This window comes from Ochotona princeps, chromosome 25, assembly GCF_030435755.1.
Source record: "Ochotona princeps isolate mOchPri1 chromosome 25, mOchPri1.hap1, whole genome shotgun sequence".
Taxonomy (NCBI): domain Eukaryota; kingdom Metazoa; phylum Chordata; class Mammalia; order Lagomorpha; family Ochotonidae; genus Ochotona; species Ochotona princeps.
This window is the reverse complement of record NC_080856.1, coordinates 23,585,564-23,607,569: the sequence shown is the minus strand read 5'-3', so window position 1 is coordinate 23,607,569 and position 22,006 is coordinate 23,585,564. Positions and strand designations below refer to the sequence as shown.

Here is a 22,006-nt window from a genome sequence, read left to right as displayed (position 1 = left end):
CATTTTCTAGAATCTTGGCTTCTCTTTCCCTGATCTTCTCACTGCTTGTTACAGAGCAGAGGAAGACATATCCCACCTAACGATACAAGTGTCTTCACAGGGTCTCTGCATCTGCCACTGAATCAGCCTATCTTTTCTTCAGTCTGTAAATTGGCCCTCTATGCTTGGCCACTATATATTATAAATCTTCTTCATATTAAAGTGATGCTAAGATCTACCACCCAACTAGTTAGAAGTCAATGACTGGGCCAGGCATAGTTGGTTAATTCCCCCTTGGAAGCATCAGGATCCCCTGTGGGCGCCAGTTGTCCTGGCTCTCCACTTCCGATTCAGCTCCCTGCTTATCGCCTGGGAAAGCAATGAAGGTTGGCACAAAGCCTTTGGGACCATGCACATGAGAAACCCCAGGGGGGCTCCTGGTTCCTTGTTTCAGATTGGCTCAGTTCCGGCCATTGCAGCCATTTGGGGAATGAAACAGGGGATGGAGGATCTTTCTGTTTCTCCTTTTCTCTGTGAAATCTACCTTTCCAATAAACACAAAATAAATTTTTTAAAAAATTTCAATAATTGCTGTATACATATGCCTAATGAATCCTATAAATCTGGCTTCCATTCTATAGCTTTTTACAAAAAAATCACATTTTTAAAGATCACCATCAACATAGCCAAACCTAAAAGCTTTTCTTATTTATTAAGCTTTCTCATTTCCAGTTCTTAATTTCTTTTTCTGTTCTAACAGTTATTAGTCTAATCCAGGCCAATTTAATTGCATGGGCCAACAATGGCAGATCAAAACTGGTATAAAGTGTTACAGAATCACTCTTATTAAAATACTGCAATCATGTGACATCTCTGCCAAAGAGATCCATACTAAGATAATACCTGTTGAATTTTCAAGGCTTCTTTGTGCTTACCTGTAGGACCTGTATACTTGGCCAAGTCTTTCTGTAAGATACTGTCCCTCCCTCACAGACTATGTTCATTTCTGTCTCTGGTCCATATTGGTTCTGTCTCCTTCATCATACACCATTTCCTTGCCTTTACCTAAACCTAAGCCATCTTCCAGAATTAAGAAGTCCCAGTAGGAGCAAGCACTGAACTGCGTGGTTAAGATGCCAGCTGGCACACTCATGTATCTTATTAGAGTACCTGAGTTCTGTACCTCGCCTGATTCCTGACTCGAGGCGCCTCCAGACTAGAGGTGGCAGTGGTGACGTTTCCTGTGATGGCTTCCTGCCACCCTTGTGGGAGACCTCAACTGCATCCCAGCTCTCCACTCTGGCCTCTGTGGGCATCTCACTAGCAGTTAGTACCTGGGAGCTCATATATATATATACACATTCTTATGTATACATACATATATATTTATACATATATGTGTGTTTTATTTATATATACATTTAATTTTTTAAAGATTTTTTTTTAAAGTTCCATACAACTTAATCTAAAGTCTGCACCTTTACTAGCTTACAGGCACTTTTTACTTTTATTCCTATCTTTACATTTGTATCAGCAGAGTATCTGATTTATTTTATTCACTGAACATTCCATGTGTGATTGCCTGGATATATTACTGTCACATGACAGACACTCATTCTGACAGAAAACATCCAGCACTAAGAGGAAAACACCTCGCTTAAAACCAGCCAATCTGATCTCGGCCAATTTTGAAGAATAAAGACATATATATTTTTGCTTTGGATTATTGCTTTGTAAAGTAACTTAAAAGGAAGAAAACACATTTTCAATTGTATGACACTGATCTATCAGTGATAATCAGACTGGGAAAATATTATAGTTGAAGAAGCATACACACAGACAAAAACATAAATCTTACAACTCAGCACAGGGTAAGTGTTTCCCAGTTGACTTGAAAGCATGAACAGCACAGTGATCTTGATTTTGAATGTGTTTAATGCATTTGCAATTTGGCCCTTTCTGAGATAATGCCTGTGTGGAGATACCTCTCTATAGACTTCTGTCACAGCAGAAGCAAACTACAACTACAACCAAGGAAAAGGAGCCATGTTGTAGAAAAGCACACAGCCCAAATGCATCAAGGTTGTTTTCTTTAAAGGGGCCATTATATAGAAGGTCCTATCTAATGCCCAGGATGCTAATTAAGCAGTAAGAGACATAAACATACACATTCATAAATTAGAATAAGGCGTATGTCTTTCCTGTTAAGGTTTTTGTACCTTACTCCAAATTATTAGGCATTTAACAGCTTAAGCGCAATATTCAATACTCCATTGTTGCCAGTAACAAAGCAGTTATTAAGTGATGAATAGTGAATAGGTTCTGGACTGCTAACACTGTTTAAATTGTATCAAGAACGAATCTGTCAGAAATGTGAAATGAGGCTGCCACTAGAGTATTACAGTTCACGATACAGTCCATATTTTATTCAGTCTTGTATCTCTAAAGATGTAATTCAGATCACCACACAGAATAAGTAATCAAATAATACTCTGCTGAAATAAGACAACATAGAAAAGCACCACCTGAAAAAAAACAAAACCCAACAGCAGAATGAAAAGGAAAGCAGCATTAATCAAAATATTTTCTAATAGAGTCATTAAGAAAAGTAAGGAGGCACTTGACATTCATCAGAGATCTAAAATCATTTGGTGCAGGACTCTTATAGTGGCACTAAAAACATTTCAAGACAGCATTTTGTAACTTTTTATTATTATTCAGGAGGTGGCCAACAAATCTACTAACTGTGGGCATTCTTGCTGGAGGAAAACAGGAATCTATCTGTACATGCCCAAAGACCCCTAAGTTTGCATGTACTTCTATATAAGTTAGGGACACCAGGCTAAAAATTCCTGTGTTAAGGAAACAACGTGATATTTTATAAAGGTTAAGGATATAAGTGTACCTAATATTTTGTTCATACAAGATGGATCATGTGGGAATTGATCAAAACCAAACTTGGAGCAAATTTATTACAATTTAATCTTTACCAGCATTTTGGTTTCAATTTAGCGGTGATATGAAATGATACTTCATTTTATGTGTTGTGTAATTTCTATGCAAAATTAATCACCACTATGATTTTTAAGATCGGAACTTAAAACAACAAGTAAAATGAGAAATTTAAGCAAAAACATGAGGTTTTTACAAGGCGCAGCAATTACAAAGTGTGTTAAAAGATCATTATTCATCATTCTAGGTTAAAAATTTGTTTTAAAGCTGAAGTGTAATTGCTTCAGAAGCACTGGTTTGACTTCCTGTGCTGTGCCTGGAAGCGAGCAGGTACAGAGATGGATTCTACCCAGGTCTCTGGCATGACCAGGCAAAGGACTTAACAGTTCTTCTACAGAAGCATGAACAGGAAAAAAAAAACAGAGAAAGCTCCCAGGAAAGAAGACTTACTTAACACCTGTATCTCTTAAAACAAAGAAGTGATGAGTAAGAGCTAGCTACCTGCCACGGCTTTGTAAGAAGATCCAGATGATGGAAGGCTTATGATGGAGGCTGGAACACACTAGGAGATGATAAGGATCATGACAGGAAGTCAGAGTTAGTGAACAAAGCGCAGGAGCCTAGGCCCACAGGAGACACAAATGAAGTACTGGCCACTTAGAATGAAAAATCAGAATCATAATTAACAGAAGCTCTGGTAAAAGGCTGATGTTTAATACATTTACAAGGTTTCATTGTATGTTTCAATTTCCTTGTGTAAAAACACTTCTAAATAGAAAGTAAAGGTTCATAGTTATCCTGAATTTCACTACAATAACTCAAAGATAACTGGTTGTTTCTGCATCCAATTAACCCAAACTAAGAACACCTATGAGAAGATTGCTTACCTCATCACACTTGGGGATAAAGCCATTTAATTTATTGTATTATATTTAATATTTAATAGAAAACAATCTGATTTTACATATAAAATTCCAACTCAATATGACGTTAGTATTAGCTCCTTGAATATTTTATTAATTTAAATCTTAGCTTCATTTGGGTATTCACACAAGCCTTTCATGGTGTAAGTTTGTTTTTAACAAACTGAGGCAGACTCCATATCACAAGTGTTTTTCCCCCAAGCCTCAAGGGGAGGTCTGACTTGCCCTTTCTTCACAGATGCTTCATTTAGGAAGAATTCATGTTTCCTGAATCAGCTTTTGCCAAGAGCTCAGAACTAAACTGAGTTTCTTCATCAGTTTTAAAATGATTTCAAGAAAAAAATTTTTTAATCAAAAACATCACATTATTCTGGCCCAATAAAATACTCCATTGTCTACTGTGATTATGTGTTACAATTTATGTGGCCTCATTTTGGAAAGCATCCAAGCTGTTGTCTTTCACTTTACTCTCATCTGGTCAGGTGCTTAATAATACAGTCTTATCATCACACATTATTAAACAATGAAATTGTCAAACAGATACAACACAGAATTATTGTTTGTTCAGTAAAAAATGTGGAACTATGCTTACTTCTCACATACAATGTTTATCCCATATTCAAGTTTCTGATGAGTCAACTTATTAAGTTGAAATTCTGTTTGTGAGGCATTTCCTGGTATACTAGGCAGTGCATTCAAAAAGAGATTATATTGCATTTAGGCTACAATAATTATTATCTTTCAACCATCTATGTATAATTAACAAGCATTCAAAAAGAAAGTGCAAATGTGCAAATGAGAATACAACCATTTCTACACATGTAATGCATAATTAAAGGCTATAAATCCAAACAACTAGGACAATTGCTGACATCCTTCTAAGAATTTACTGACACCACCAATTTTGATTTATATGTATTCTTTCTTCTCAAGTATTCAAAGAATGCAACAGACATTATCTTCTCAATTTCCAAATTTTTCAGTAGATTAGAATATTACTTTTTTTTCACAAATCAGAAAACAAGGAACTACCATTACCTTTGCTTTATTTTCAATAATAGAGCCAAAATAAGAACAGCTCTAACTAATCTCATCTGGGATCATAATTAGTACTACAAGTTTATTTCTTTGAGTTAAAAAGAGCATCACTCACGAGAAACAATGCCAAAATCATTATGCTAATAAATAATGTTAAAGGCCTAATCAAATACTTTCGCAACTATGAGGTAACACACTAGTTGTAGGCATGAGGAACGTTTATATTGGCTCTTTTGGATGTATACATTAAATGCAAAATCAGAAAGGAATCATGCAAAAATCCGGTTGCCCATGCAAGCACCCCAGAGTCTAATCCTCTCCTCTCAGTTCTGTTGTCAGGCCACAGTAGTGTGGAGACTTGTAGGCTGCTGTCCTTGTTGTAATGAATGGGAAGAGGCTGACAGTGGCATGGTCGAAACCTTCACCTCTTCTTCCCCTGTGGAAAAGTCAGTCATGGTCTAGTTATGGGTGACTAGATTTGTCAACAGTCCCTTTTAAAATGATTTCAATATTTGGAATACTGATACATATATAAAATACATGCATAATGCTTGGAATCTGGGTGTGAAACAAGACATGAATTTTAAAATACAAACGTAGCAAGTACCTAGCCTAAGTAATTACACTCCAAACACACCCACAATTTCGACACTATGTCAGAGCTTAAAAACAAATATAATAGATTTAAATTATAAATACACTTAAAAAAAAATATCACGAAAGCAATTCTTTGCCAAGCCAATTGGATTCCTCATGGATACTCCTAAGATAAAGCGTATTTTGTGAAAAAATTATTTCATTTACAGAAGTGGAGAATTTTGATTTTTGAAAGAAAAAAATTATAAATCCATGTTTTAAAATAATAAATCACATATATTGGAAAAAAGAAATAATATAAATATTAACTTTGTAAACTGACATAGAGCATCTGAAAATTCAATGTGTACTTTTGAAGTAGCTGGGAACTGACATAATTCAAATACAATGAACCAATTAACTGAAAACAAGATGACTGCTTCTAGATCAGGAAACTATTCATGAGTGAAATGAATACTCCTATTATAACTTTAAGTGACTTGTTTCACACATGACTCAAAATTCAATCAAGTCACCATTAAAATGGTTAATACAGAAACAAAAAAGCAAAGAAAAATGCCTTTTCATATATAAAATTTGAATTAACATGAAAAAAATCCAATCCTTAAAGTATGAAATATCAATGCTTACAAAGTCACCGTGATTTGTTTCTCAAATAAATTTTAGCATACTGGAATAAAAGCATCTTGGCAGAGTTCTGCGAAAAGTAAATCTGCAAAATTACATTGGGAAAGATAGCGTAACCGACACGATGCAGGAAGTCTTCACATCCATTTCTTTCAGTAACTTGATAGAGATGCTATGAAACCCACGTACATAGAAAGTCTGCCCATGTAGACTCTAGGTTCTTGATGAGACAATGATACTAATGAGGACTTCGCAAGAGGCTGATTTTCAGCAAGTCAATACACCTCATTCTGCTTTCTAACTAAAGGCCATATGTGCGAGCTGAGCCAATTTGTTCCATGAATAGATACTATTCATAAAGGAACTTACAAGTATGTGAGAGCAAAAAATCAATTACAGTGGGAAAAAAGCCAAGTTAAAGCACATGTCAGTGACTTCCTTTTATGAAGATCACCAGTGTTGTAGTTGAAAACCATTTCCTTATTGAATTTCAAAATTTTTAATTGTAATCTGCTACTAATCAAATATGTATCCTATAACATTATTTAAGCATTCTGGAATACAGCTTAGCCATTCCTAAAATAAAAGAACTGCACCAGATAGGTCACTTAAACTAGGCATATAGCTCCAATAATAAATTTCTTCCCAAGAATATTTACTTCAAAAATCCTTCTAAAACTTGGAAAGTCAGAAAATGTTCTTAAAATTTTTTTACGTAATTAAGTAATACATACTTTTATATGTAAATGTTTTCAATTACCAAGGAAATGGACACTGCATTTCTGTCAAACCTCTGGCAACTGTTTTTCCCATGATAGGTTTCAGATATACCAGACCTTAAAAACTAACTGAAACAAACTAAAAGGAAAAATTTAGGGACAAATACATATATAGACATAGTATCTGTATGATATGGAGATGGCTGCTACCTCTGATTTGTTCCTGCAGGTCAAGGATCCTATTTTGCTGTACATATCTAAAAAATAAATGCACGTTCGTTTCCTAGTGCAGAATTAGTTGAAACACTAAGCATATCTTAAAAGTGCCAGATTCCACGGAAACACATATGTACGCTCTGTGACTGAAGCATTTAATGAACACCGAGCCTTGCGGTAAGACGTCATGAGAACCACTGGAGGATCTAAGTTGAACCCCTTTCAAGCTGAATTACAACTGCAAACAGGGGAGGCAGACAGTATCTAGGTATTAAGTTGCTTCAAAGCACACAGACTTAAGATCTATAGTTTTCCAGATTTTTACCTATTGGCATTTCTAACAGTTACTGAAAATCTTAAACAACCTGCTATAATCATACAACTACTTTGCTCTAAGACTTGGCACATGATCAACTAAATATTTCTAAGCCATGAGAGGATTTTGGTGCGTCTCTGTCAAACTTAAATATTTGGCGCATTAAAACTAAATTTTTCTATCCATTTAAGCTCTAAAAATATTCCAATAATAAAACTGACCACAAGTCACCACTTAAACACCAAACTTGTATACATAGCTAGAAACTAAAAATCTGAAAATAACCAGTTCTCCCCACCCTCACCAAACACAATAATGCTTGCGAACCTGAAGTCGGTGACTTAATTTTTATCATCTCTGAAAAAACCTTCTTCTATATATTATAAAAGAAAAAAGTCTGAAAGATAGGACTATAATTAATGTCCTTCTATTATAAAATGCTGACTACAGGTGAAGAGTTCAAATGACTAATATGAAGAAAACTATGCTTACAAACCAGTGATTTTTCATTATTCTCATTATATTTTCAAAATATCTACTGGCTTGAAACATTTAGATAAGAATTGCTTTTCAGTGCTATTGGGTAACATCATGACTAAGAAACTGGAAGAACAGAAAATTTATCCAAAGATGGCCTTAAGTTACATAAAAGTGAAGACAGCCAAGAGTTAGAGTCCTATGTCACATCAATACTGTCACCACACTCACAGAACTTCTCTCATTCACTGTATCTACACAATTGAAGAAGCACCTCCTGTTCTGGAAGGTAACCCTACTGCTTTTTAATGTTAATGACATACTAATTCCTGCCTCTACACCTTTACCCAAGAGTTTCCAAAAGCAAAGATATCATAATAGAGATTGATTTTTATTCCAAAGAAATTCTGCCTCCCCTAAAACTGTAGGCTGCATGAATATCTCTCAGACTGCAGTCCCATATGTACAGTTACCAAATTCACATGATTTTGCCTCTTGAACTGTACTGTAAAGAACCTGTGAATAGTACACATATATTAGATCTCTTTTTTAGTCCCTACACTGTCCCGTTCATTGATGGGAAAGCATGCACCAAATATTCATTGTAATTGCTGTAACATCTTATTTTTAAATGTTTAAAATATAAAGGGAAAAATTAACTTTGAATGTTATAATTAATTATGAGATATTCTAATAATCAAAACACTACACTCTGAATGATTAAATCAAAGAGAGAAAGCAGGGTCGGATTCTAACACACTATGCTTAGTGAAAGAAAGAAGGGGAGAAAAAAAATACCAGGAACTGAACATCTATTGTGTTTCATGAGTGAATATGAAGAAGAAAGAGAACTCAAAAATTCAATTCTGGATTATGTATTAATTACCACAGTTCAGTGAACAAATATGAATCCCACTGATTTGCAATTCACTCCATTAGGTGCTTTAAAGCTTTTGCAAATTAACTTCCTGTATCAAGGGTAACTTTACAGTATGAGCGCTCACAAATTAAAGTCTTAACCCAACTGCTTGTCTGTAATATGAATTGCTCTTGGTCCCCAAGAAGAATAAAGCCTAGGAATTAGCATGGATCTCTACAGATTTCATCTATCATGTAAGAAAAAAAGAGAATGAATGCAATAATGGTAACAGCACACTATTCCAACTTTAACATTGTGCTGTGCTAGGTCAAGCTTAAAGGCTAAGACAACGACAGAAACTATCTACACACATTGCGCCAGAGAGAAGGACTATCCTATTGTACTTCAAAGAATCAGAAGAAGAATACACCATTTTTTCCACATCATCTCCGAGGACCAAATTAAACAAGAATATCCTTAATATAATGATTCCCTGACACAGAAGACACTTACTGTAAAAATTACTATATAGAATTTTAAACCCAAAAGTTCTGAAACCATCAAGGGTAGCAGCGCAAACTGAGAAGCATTCTGGCATCATATCTTTACTATCTAGTACACATCTAATATCTTCCCCCAGAAATAAAAATGTGGCAAGCCAAAAGGGAAAATATCTCTCCCTAAACAATTTATGTTTCACAGAAACTATGTGTCTGTGACATATGGTATTTTCTGAAATACTATCAGAGTTCTCAAATGAAGCATTTTACAAAGATAGTAGTTTTGAAGTGTGTGTGTATTCAGTCAAAATAATTACCAAAAGCAGAGTGGCTTTATTCCTCATGCTCTCATAGTTGGTCATTAAATTTTTAAAATCACTTTACACCTAGAAATGTAAAAATTAGGTTTTTTTTTTTTGTACCATGATGTTAGACTTCTTAGTACAACAATCTATAGCCCCTTTTCTTCCTCTTTCTACATTCATATACCACATAAAAGTTTAGTAACTATCCTTTTCAGTAAAATGGTTCCAAACGATACCTAGGTATAATACTCCACCATCCTCATAAAGCTCAATATTACAAGGCATCCATCCAATCAAAAACTTAAGAAAACTCCCTTTTAAATCATAATAAAGACTGTTTTTCACAGAAATTTTCAAGTATAACATTAAGCACTCTCAGTTATTTTGCAGTTCCCTCCCTACCCACCCAGTAAGCTGAAGTTATGAGTTATTCATGAATTCTCGAAGGCTTTAAATGAACCTACCTGCTACAGGGATCCCTCCCAGACCTGTGTTGTGCTGTGGCGGGAGATTCAAGTCCAAGAAATTACTATTTGAGGTGGGATTTGCTGTGTGGTTCAAGTGCATGATGCTATTGCGTGGAAAGGCCATCCAAGGATAACGGGCTGCCTGGCCTGGAAAACTGAACGAATTATAAACCGCTCGGTGCTGCTGAAATTGAGGGAACCTCTGTGGCAAGACTGAAAAGGTACTATTGAGAGAGTTGGCATTTGCAGGTGCAGCAGGATGCAGAAATCCAGAGCCTGGGCCTTTGGCGGTTGTAGTGTGTGAAGAGGAGTTCTGAAGAGTTGTGGGTGAAAGGGAAGGTTGGTCTTGGACGGACAGTTCCTTTTCAATCAGGTCTGCTAAGGCTTTTCGAGTGACGTCAAAGGGGTCAAACCCCAAGTCATCCTCTGGTTGTTTAGAAGAACCAAAGCCAAATGCTGCTTGCCAGTCTGTAGAGGATGATACTGGTATTGTTTCTGATAGGAAGAAAAACAGTGTAAATAAAAGCTCATTCCTACGTCACACAATAAGCACAGGCAAACTCTGTATGATCTCTTAGCATGTCAAAATCATATAATCATAGAAGACCTCGTAAATGTTAGTTCTAGTAGCAACTTATTAAGTGACTAATTTCAGGGGCCAGCAACATGGCATAGTAGGATAAGCCTCCAGATACAGTGTCAGTATCCCATGTGCGTGCCAGCTCTAGGCATGGCTGCCACACTTCCAATCCAGTTCCCTGGTTATGGCCTGGGAAAGCAAAGCAGGATGGCCCAAACACCTTGGGCCACTGCATCCATATGAGACCCATGTGAAGCTACTGGCTCCTAACTTTGAACTGGCCCAGCTCTAGCCACTGCAGCCTATGGGGAGTGACCCCGTGGATGAGCGATCTCTCCCTCTCTCTGTGTAACTCTTTCAAATAAGTCTTCTTTAAAATAAGTTTTTTTTTTTTTTAAGGTAGTTAGCATTGGCAAAGTAAAGGTAATTTTGAACACAATCTTTACAAACTATTAAGAAAATGTAATCTAATTAAAAAGTACTACAGTAAATTCTTAGAATTGTTGGTCTCTGCAGTACAGGTGTTCTTGATATTACTTTTATATCACTTTTCACATTAATAACTTATAATGAGCAAATAGGAAATAGCACAAAAAATGTCAAAAATAACTCCTCCTGTTAACATAACTTAATTCTTTCTGTTGAATCTCAAATTCAACTATAGAAGCACAATTCTAATTAAAAAAATGCAAGACTTCAATAATTCCCAGAAGGACAAGCTTTTCAGTATTGGAAAAAGGATATAACCGTATAGGAAAAACTTTTAACAGCAGTTTCAAGGTTATGCAAAAATTTGTACAGCTTTCTAAATTCATACAATTAAGATGCTAATGTTTCACAAAAGGGAGTAGATAAAGCATGAAAATACATCCAAACCAATGAGTTTGACCTAGTTACTAGCAGCTAATGCTACAGCTGTGTACCTGATGTGAAGAGACTCTGTGGTTCTGGTGCTGTAGGCCAGTCACTGGATGTCTGTGGGGAGCTGGGAAAAGGAGGAAGCCCACTTGGAATAGGGTTGGGATGGCGAAAATTGTCTGAAAATAATGACTGTGACTCTGTTACTGCCCCTTCAAAAGGGGAACGTGCACTGTGATTTGATGAGCTGATGGGGATGACTGGATTAGATTTGGATAAACCAGGTGGTGGTGAAGGTGTGTCACTGTTAGATATCTAAATAAAAAAGGAAAAGAAAGGAATCAGCATAAATGTATACATTTTAATAGCCTATAATCAAGATCTATAATTAATATTCTAGAAAAGTCATCTTCACAGCACTTGACAACTTTCTCATGAACACATGAAGTTAGGTCAACACCTAACTTGCATATGTGTTCTTCTCAAAAACTGATCTGTCTGAAAACACTAGTCCCCTTTCACTTACCTTATCGAGTCTCTCAATTTACAAAGAATATTTCTCAGTCTTTGAGAGTTTACTGCAGCATTTTGCTAAAGAGTAACAACCTTCAAGAGCTTAAATTATTAGAAATAATCAAGATTGCGGACAGAAAGTACTAAATCCTTTTGCAAACTAGCCAATTCCAATTTTCCTTTAGTTTTCAATAACCATGAACATTAAAATGTAATCTTATGGGTCTTTATGATCCGGATGTAATTCAGATAACATCCAAACATTGAGTGATGTTGCTATAATACTACTCCTTCTTCCAGCTGCTTATAAATGAGAAAAGGACGTTAGCACTTACATCTTAAAAAATAATTGCTAATGAAACCAAGGGTACAGGGCTGTCATTCAAAACAAGCCGGGATGAGTGCCCCTGCCTGGGGAGGTCACTTGCAAAACTCTTGATACCCAGTTCTCTTCCGCAACACCCCACCCTTATTATTCCAAGAAAGACAAAGTACTGAATTTACTTCTAACAGTCCTGAATAGAATTTACCAATATTTAAATAATTCGAATATTAAAATAGCTTAATTTTAATAGGAAAAAAATAATTGCCAATGAAACTTGCCTCACTGTACCAATAGGTAATATTTATCCAGGAACATGTGAAAACTAATTTTAAAATGGCTCTATTCATCTTATTAAGAGGTAAATTTCCATTATAATTTAACATCTGTTTAATGCTCAACTTGTGTCTAAATCTGTATGTATACTTATGCATACTCTTTTAGTCAAACTCCAAAATACTAACAGAAGTTAAAAAAATATATAACTTAAAACCAAATGACAACAAAAATATTTGTATTTCAATGTTAAAATATTCCTATTTTGGGCCCAGCGCAATGGCCTAGTGGCTAAATCCTTGCCTTGCATATGCCAGGGTCCCATGTAGGCACCAGTTAATATCCCCGATACTCCACTTCCCTTCCAGTTCCCTGCTTGTAGCCTGGAAATACAATAAAGGGTGGCCCAAAGCCTTGGGACGCTGCAACCCATGTGGGAGAAGCTCCTGGCTCCTGGCTTCAGATTGGCTCAGCTGCGGCCACTGTGGCCACATGGAGAATAAACCAGTGGACCGAGGATCTTTCTCTGTGTCTCTCCTTCTTTCCATAGAACTGCCTTTCCAATAAAAATAAATAACATCTTTTTAAAAGTTCCTATTTTTTAATATACACAGGTTTTTCAAATACCAACATAATGGTAAGAGAAATAGAAAAGCTCAAGAAGGAAAAATAAATAAAGTAACATTTCTGGTTTTAAAAAACATCTGATGAAGATTCTGTTGGGTTACCAAAACATTAACTTTCTCAGAGATTTATTTCAGAGTGATGTAACACTACTGGTGAAAAACTCACAATACATATGCTGGAAATTACATTCTTAGCAATGACTTCTGACTTCATGATAAAATTGTAATGTTTTCTAAAATACATAAGGGGAGCTACACATTTTGAAATTCTTTTACATAATTAGTGAGTTAAAAGCTTAGCAAAGCACTGTGTTGGTAGCCTAAATTTTTAACATTTACTGTGGGAAACTAGCCATTCCTTACGGAAAATGTTAGAACTGTATTATACCTAGGCAAGAGATATACATAAACATTTTAAACATTTTAAGAAAACTAGCAGAAAAAAAATTCCTTGAGCAAAGACAAAAAGACAGAAACCATGTTCTGACGATCAGTACCTATCTCATTTTTGGAGGTGAAATAAACAACTTTGAGTAGTTTATCTTAAAGCTGTCAGCCATTGACAAGAAAGCAGGAAAGCTGCTAGGGGTAAGAACACTGACTCAGAGAGAAAATTAAAGTTGCAAAGGGATAAAAGGAGTATGTGGTATAGAAGTAAGTCTTAAAGGCATGAATTCAGAAGGAATGCTGGACTGGGACCATTTGCTGTAGGGGTAAGAAGACTAGTAACATCAGCAAACTTACATTCAGTATAACAATGTATGGTTGTAATTATTTTTTTTTTTAAAGATTTTATTATTATTGGAAAGCCGGATATACAGAGAGGAGGAGAGACAGAGAGGGAGATCTTCCATCCGATGTTTCACTCCCCAAGTGAGCTGCAACGGCCGGTGTTGTGCCGATCCGAAGCCGGGAACCTGGAACCTCTTCCAGGTCTCCCACGCGGGTGCAGGGTCCCAAAGCTTTGGGCTGTCCTCGACTGCTTTCCCAGGCCACAAGCAGGGAGCTGGATGGGAAGTGGAGCTGCCGGGATTAGAACCGGCGCCCATATGGGATCCCGGGGCTTCCAAGGCGAGGACTTTAGCCGCTAGGCCACGCCGCCGGGCCCGGTTGTAATTGTTTTTTAAAAAAAGGGCTAAAGGATGCTCAAATGTATTCTGAGATGGGAAAAACTAAAACACATTCATCAAGATGTCCACCAAAAGTGCTTCTAAATTTTGTCAGTATTTAAAATATTTGTAGAAAAATCACTTAGATCTTATTTGGGAACTATGGTAGAGAAATAAAACAATACCTTCTTCAATTCTTACCTGCTGGGAATTTTCACCATTCCCTATACTGAGAGAATCTGAAGGTTTGTCAATGGGGCTGTAAAAAAGCAAAAACAAAAACAAAAAACAAATCCAATAAAATCACAGTAAAGGCATTCTCCCACAAAAAAAAACAAACTATTTTTGAAAGTCAGAAAAATTCAAATTTTACCATCTTAACAAATGTTCAATGAAGCGCTATGGTGCTGTGATATAACACAGGAAGAACATACAGGAGATCTCTGCCCTTGATGACTATTTGAAAGGCAGACAGAAAAAGAGGGAAAAGTACCCTTGGTTGGCTTACTCATATGCCCAAAACACTGGGGCTACAAGGTCAGGGCCAAAGCCCGAGCAGAAAGCAAGGGAACGCATCCTGCTCTACCACACGCGTGCCAGCAGCCCAACTGCTTTAGCACTCATTGCTGATTCCCAGGGCTGGCAACGGCAGAAAGCTGGAGTCAGAAGTCAGAGCTGGGAATCAAAGCCAGTCACTCCAAAATGTGGACTGCAGGCATCAACCCATAACCTAAATGCCTACTCCAGCACATTCTAATTATATTCTCCAAAAATAATATGAAATAATAGTTCAGGAAAACAAAGGTACATCTTAAAACAGGTAATACTCCAACAGGTGGATAATCTAATCTACCACCAAGCATTGAACATGCAATAAACACACTCCCCTTTTTGATTTTTGAAAGAGTGCTGAACCATTTTTCAGATGTTTGGCAGAAAGACATAAAAGTCACTGAAATGTTTTCAACCAGGTTTTAAGAGCAAGAAATTTATTTTAATATTTCTGTGCCCTAGAGGAGCCATACATATGCATGCTCACATCTACAAGTTACATAAACAGCTTTTTGTAAACTATTAACTTATAAACATTAACAATTTATTTTCATATAAAGTGTACTCCCAAGGTAAAATAAGAAAAAAGGCTAACTTCAAATTTTAACATCTGACTTAAAGACAAAAGTTTTATAATGAACAAAAGTATTGTTACCTAAATGTTTTATTCTGATACAGCTTGATACACAATATTAAGATTCCCAATGTCTCAAAAATATTCAATTCCCTTGAATTGTACATATAAATTCAACTTTCAAAAAGGTACCTCATTGCTACAGTTAACTGCACTAAGTTTGATAAGGGAGAGTGCCCAAACCTGAACCCCAGGCTGCGTGCTAGGCTGAGACACTGGCAGATGCACTTAACAGTGATTTGAAATTTACTTAAAAACATCTTATTATGCACAAAGTAATAATACATCAATGAACTTCAGGTTATGTGGGTAATGAAACGATGTGAGGATACAACTCTGAGCCCATTAAATTTAGAGCTATTTGGAGGAATACGGGATGTTCATCCGCCAGTGTCACCTGAAAAGAATTACTCCAATCAGTGTCTTAAGTCTTTAGGAGAAGGTGAAACTAGGTGTGAAGGTGTGGATAATTAGGGAAAGATTCCATGGGCAGTTTGGATTTAACAGTCTACATATTGTAGTCAGGAACAGAAAAAATGACAGGATAGCATTAAAGATACGAAGAGTCAAAGGTCACAGAGATGGGAAAGAGCCAATTCATTAACAATTGACTTACAGACGTGATGTCAGGTAAGGATATAAAAGAACTAGAGATTGAAACTGCTGGGAAAGGCAGTAACAAAAACAAAAGAATGAAAGCAAGATACCACAAAATTAAAATGTTTAATGCCTGGGTCTTGGTTCACCTTCTCAGCCACCACTACTCTTACTGGTTTTTTTTTTTTTTTTAAGATTTATTTATTTTCATTGGAAAGCCAGCTTTACAGCGAGAAGGAGAGACAGAGAGACAGACCCTTCTGTCGGCTGGTTCACCCCCTAAGTGGTTACAAAGTCTTGGAGCCAAGCTGACCCAAAGCCAGAAGCTTCTTCCAGGTCTCCCACATGGTTTGGGGCTGTCCTCGACTGCTTTCCCAGGCCTCAAGCAGGGAGCTGGATGGGAAGTGGAGCAGCCAGAACATACGCCAGCACCCATATGGAAGCCTGCATATGCAAGGTGAGGACTTTAGCCACTAGGCTGCCACAATCTGCCACCTTGGCCCCACCACTATTAAAGAGCACTCAATAATAATTTTCAATTTGAAGTCAGTCCTGCAATATTAATATTCTCCTGGAAATATTTTAAAATATTATGGTATAAACAATGAATTTTGCAGATGCTTCTGCACTGTAACTAATCAGAATACTTATCTTCTTATTCTTCCCAACTGGATTCATACCACTGATTCTTAACAACTTACATGTATCTGGTAAGGTTTCTAACAAATTTGCTTAAAAATTTCTACATTAGGGGTTGGGGTTTCAGAGTAAAAGCAGGGGTGAGGTGGTCTTGGCACAGTGGCATTGCATGCTAATCTTCCACATGAGTCCCTGGCATCCCAGCTGCTCCACTCGGCTCCCAGCTTATGGCCTGCAAAGGCAGAGGCTGGCCCAATGTCTTGGGACCCTGCACCTCTGTGGGAAGAAGCTTTGGCTCCTGGATTAAGATCGGCTCAGCTTCAGATTTCCAGTCATTTGGGGAGAGAACCAGCAGATGGAAGATCTTTCTGTTTCTCCTTCATTATATCAATCTGCCTTTCCAATAAAAAAAAAAAAAAAATCTTTTTTTTAAATTTCTAGATGCAGATATTAAATTTCTAGAAGAGAATAAGTGTGCTAGCCTAATAAGCTAATTTTCTGCCGGAGGTGCTGTCATCCCATATAGGCGCCAGTTCAAGCCCCAGATGCTCTCCAATCCAGTTTTCTGTTAATAGCATGAGAAAGCAGCCGAGAATGTCCCAAGGCCTTGGGTCCTTGCATGCAAATGGGAGATCAGAAGGAAGCTACTGGCTCACAGTTTCAGATTGGCTCAGTGCTGACCATGACAGCCATTTGGAGAGTGAGACCTCACCACCTCTCCAACTCTCTGTAACTCTGTGAATCTTGAGATAAATCATAAACATTCAAAATAAAACAACTGAAAAAAAAAGTGGAGGGTAAGCAACAGTGTGGCAGCTAATTTCCCACCTGCAGTGCCAGTATCCCATACAGGTACCAGTTCAAATCCCGGCTACTCCACTTCTGATCCAGTTCTCTGGCTTATGGCCTGGGAAAGCAGCAGAGGATGGCCCATGACCTCGGGCCACTGCACTCATGTGGGAAACCTAGCAGAAGTTCCTGATTTCCAGCTCCAGCTGCTGCAGCCATTTGGGATGGATCAGTGAATGGAACATCTCCCTCTCTTCATTTCCCTCTCTCTGTAATTATGACTTCCAAGTAAAATGCATAAGTCTTTTTAAAAAATGTTTTAATTGCAGTTATTAATCCAAAATAAGAGTTGGTGGGAAAAAAAACCTCGATATACCACTAGGTCTATATTCTGTTTTTATATTTATTCCCAATTTATGTAATAAATAAATTGAAGTAATAAATAAAAAGCTTAACAAAGATATCCTTTATTTTTCATGTGGGCTTTACAATGTCAATTGCACTTAAGTTTGACATAAATGGACTATTGGTGGAAAAGTAGAAAAGAAACATGGTAAATTTCCTGCAAATACACACCTGACATCAAGAGAAAGAAAACATGTATTTACAAATGCCAATACAATGTGAACTCTCTGGATCTTTAATGATAATATGGAAAAGAGCTATCTAAGAACTACTACTAACAAAGAAAAAGTTCTCACAATTCCACTGCTATCAAATGTAGAACTCTCTGATTAACCTCTGTGTCTGTTTAAACTGTAATCATATTAGCAAATTTGTCTCAAACTTATCCACCTATTTTCATGCTAAAAAGAAAGCAAACTTTACAGAAAATAGAAACTGAATGAAATTAAAGAACAAGATGGGCAAAAACAGATAACCAACTATTTCTGAAAAGGCTAACAGACCATGTACAACAACAGTTCCAAAAATGACAACAGTCATCCTGCTGAAAGAAACAGCACTCAAGACACGGAAATCCATGAACACCACACAGCTGAGCGGACAGCACTAGATTCCAGTGGAACTTAGAAGTGCTAGGAAGTAGGTTTACATAGCAAACTATAATAAGATTTTATTTTCAGAGGGCAATAGATGTTGTTAGTCCCAAACTGTTCTTAAGCTGAAGGTGCTAATGACAGAGTTCATAGGAATATATATATCTTTCAAGCTAAACAGCTGGAATCAGCTACTATGGAGCTGTACAACAAATAAAAATGTGTGTGTATATGTGTGTGTGTGTTTATTTTTCTATTTATTCAAAACATAAAGTATACACATACAAGCTCCATCCCTAGGCATTTAGCCTGTTAGTCTGAACAGAAATACTTGCTGATTGTAACTGCAACAGAAGTAAAGAGAAACAGACAATTAAAAGCATTAAGTTTCCTCAAAGTCTCAAATTAACAGAATGCAGGAATTAGAATGAATAATTAAAATGAAATCTAGGGCCTGGTGTGGTGGCCTAGTGGCTAAAGTCCTAGCCTCGCATGCACTGGGACGCCATATGGGTTTCGATTCTAAACCCGGCAGCCCCACTTCGCATCCAGCTCCCTGCTTGTGGCCTGGGAGAGCAGTCGAGGACGGCCCAAGGCCTTGGGACCCTGCACCCGCATGGGAGACATGAAAGAAGCTCCTGGTTCCTGGCTTTGGATCGGTGCAGCACCGGCCGTTGCAGCTGTCTGGGGAGTGAATCAACAGAGGGATCTTCCCCACTGTCTCTCCTCCTCTCTGCGTATCTGTCTTTCCAATAAAAATAAATAAATCTTTTTTAAAAACAAAATAAAACAAAATATAGATTATTTGTTTTACAGATGGAAAAAATAAAGTTCCAAACCACGTGCAAACTGGGCCTCAGTTTGATCTGGAGGTGCCTGGTCAAGCTCTGCACTCTTGCTGCAGAGACAACGCTTGAACCGTACTTTCTTTTACATCGATAAAGGTGATGGCAGCCAATTTACTGAAAACAGTTTCATGGCTGATTTTTTTTTTCAAAACAAACAAAAAAATAAAGCAGAGGATCAAATGAATTTGTGAGGACTGAAGGTTATTTAAGAAAAATAATACTGAAAAGCATGACTATTTATTTTCTTATACTTTTGAACATGATAGAATTCGCATTCAGGGCAGGTGTCAATATAATGAACATTTCCAAATTACACAGGTTCCTTTTCTCAATTAGAAAAATCATTTTATTTTTTATATTCCTCAGTGTCCAAAACAACTGATATATACATACATACAAATATTTAAACATCTGCTACCACAAAAGATATAATTATCAATAGGTACTACTTGCCAAATATTAAAATTTGAAGTTTCAATTTGCTATTCAGTATGACCACATGTTAAACTGTTACTAACATAGCAAGAAAAAAAAAGTTGCCCACTAAACCTGGAGGGATTGCAGTTGGGCAAATAGGATTTTAATCGAAATTTTCTCATAACGCCAAGACTGAGTTAACATGAATAAAAATAAATGTTTGATTAACTAACAGTAAGTACAAAGAAATAATGTTTTAATATTAAAGCTGAATGATACATACCCAATATCCTTAATATCACAGAATATGGCAATTTTTAAAAACAGATTTACACAGTTGGAAAGACAGAGAGAAAGATCCTCCATCCAATGGTTTATTTGCTAAGTGGCCAAAACAGCTGAAGCTAAGGGGATCCGAAGCCAGGAGACTTCCTCCAAGTCTGCCACATGGGCACAAGTCAGGACTCGCACTATCCTCCATTACCTTCTCAGGCCACAAGCAGGAAGTTGTATGGGAAGTAGGACAGTTGGAACACGAACTGGTGCCCTTATGGAAGTCCTGTGCTGTCAGGCAGAAGATTAGCCAGTTGAGCCAAAGCACTGGCCCCAATAAATTTATTCTTTAATAAGACTGTTAAATGTATCTTTTCAATAGGATATTAGACTTTCTACCATTGTCTTCCATTATCCACAATGCAATGATATACTTGGCAGAATGCTGGATTGTGACTATTGCTGAAGGACTACACTACTGTAACAAAGTGGGGGAAGGAGAGTGATTGGGGATGAAAGGCTGGAGGGGATCCCTGTGACTATGGAACTGTATCAGAAAAAATAAAACTATTCAAAAATGTTTTAAAATGAAAAACATACAATATATTTAAGTTAAAGTTTAAGATACTCAGCTCCTTATCTGATGTAGCATTAGTTCAAAGTAGTAAGGTCATATACATCTACAGCTGTCCCCCCTCGTCACACTCATGCCATCCCAGCAACCGACTGCAACTGACATTTCAAATCAACCATTCTAACTTTGTCATCTGTATTTAGGTGGGCCAAGATATTTCAGCTCATTTAATAGGTTTCCTGCTGTTTAAGCATTAGTGCAGTGAAGTTTAAATATAAGCACTTGCATAGCAGAAGAAAATCTAAGAGAAATAAGGAAAGATTCCAAGGAAAAATTTAAAAAAAAATCACTGTTTTCAATTCAAACATCAAATCTTATTTAACTTACCCACCCAGTTTATTAGGTTAAATAGTCCTGAAAACATGCCAAATAAGCAAGCAAATAAATAAACAAATAAAATCAGGAATCTGCCAATTGTTTGTTTACAAAAAAAGAGGGAACAGTTCTCTGGAGATCTATTTTATAAAATATAGGTCACCTCATATGACACATGCTCATACTTAACACCACTTCTAAATTCACTTTTGACCTATCTAATGGTATTAATAGACTAGCACCTTCTACATAAATTATTAGAAATTATTTTATTAAAGACTTTTTTTGATTGAAAGGCAGATATACATAGAGGAGGAGAGACAAAGAGGAAGATCTCTGTCTAATGATTCACCTCTCAAGTGACCACAACAGCTGGAGCTGAGCCGATCCAAAGCCAGAAGCTTGGGGCCTCTTCCAGGTCTCCCATGTGGGTGCAGGATCCCATGGGTTTGAGCCATCCTCGACTGCTTTCCCAGGCCACAAATAGGGAACTGGATGGGAAGCAGAGCCTCTGGGATTAGAACCAGTACCTATATGGGATCCCGGCATGTTCAAGGCAAGGACTTTAGTCACTAGGCTACCATGCCGGGAGCCCAATCAGGAATTATTTTTAGGTCATGGAACTTCACAAAAAAATGTGTGCTCATGCAAAATTTCATAGAAAAGTTCAAAGTTTGTAGATACCCTCAGGCTTACTGACGATTTAATAAGCTCTGTTAGAGACTCTTTACTACGCATCACTGGGCCATATCTTCCTAAATTTCAAGGCTTACCAAACAAGATCAGAGTAGAGCATGATTCAGGCAATGACCATTTCCATTCTGCTAACTCAATCAGGTATTGACAAGGGCTCAATGGCTAACCCATCACTTCTTCACCTTACAACAGCCTGCTTCCACAGGGGCACCAATTTGTGTACCCAGCTGTTCCACTTCCCATCCAACATCTTGCTTGTGGCCTGGGAAAGCAGTGAAGGACGGCTCAAAGCCTTGGGACCCTGCACCCATGTTGGAGACTCAGAAGAGACTCCTAGCTTTTGCTTCAGCTCAGC

The 22,006-nt window shown here is 37.1% G+C and overlaps 1 protein-coding gene across 7 annotated transcripts in view; it reads right to left on the bottom strand.

The window, feature by feature from the left end:
* The window catches only part of CNOT4 (CCR4-NOT transcription complex subunit 4), a 109,451-nt gene that overhangs the window by 26,127 nt on the left and 61,318 nt on the right, over window positions 1–22,006 (bottom strand). For 5 of the 7 annotated variants that reach the window (XM_004594386.3, XM_004594387.4, XM_004594388.4 and 2 more), the window contains exons 8-10: window positions 14,461–14,518; window positions 11,479–11,728; window positions 9,973–10,470 (exon numbers count right to left, since the gene is read on the bottom strand). In XM_004594386.3, the coding sequence (XP_004594443.2) occupies window positions 9,973–10,470; window positions 11,479–11,728; window positions 14,461–14,518 (806 nt within the window). Of the gene's footprint in view, window positions 1–4,445; window positions 5,329–9,972; window positions 10,471–11,478; window positions 11,729–14,460; window positions 14,519–22,006 lie in introns of those variants that run through there. The other 2 variants (XM_004594390.3, XM_004594391.4) reach the window with 1 other exon arrangement.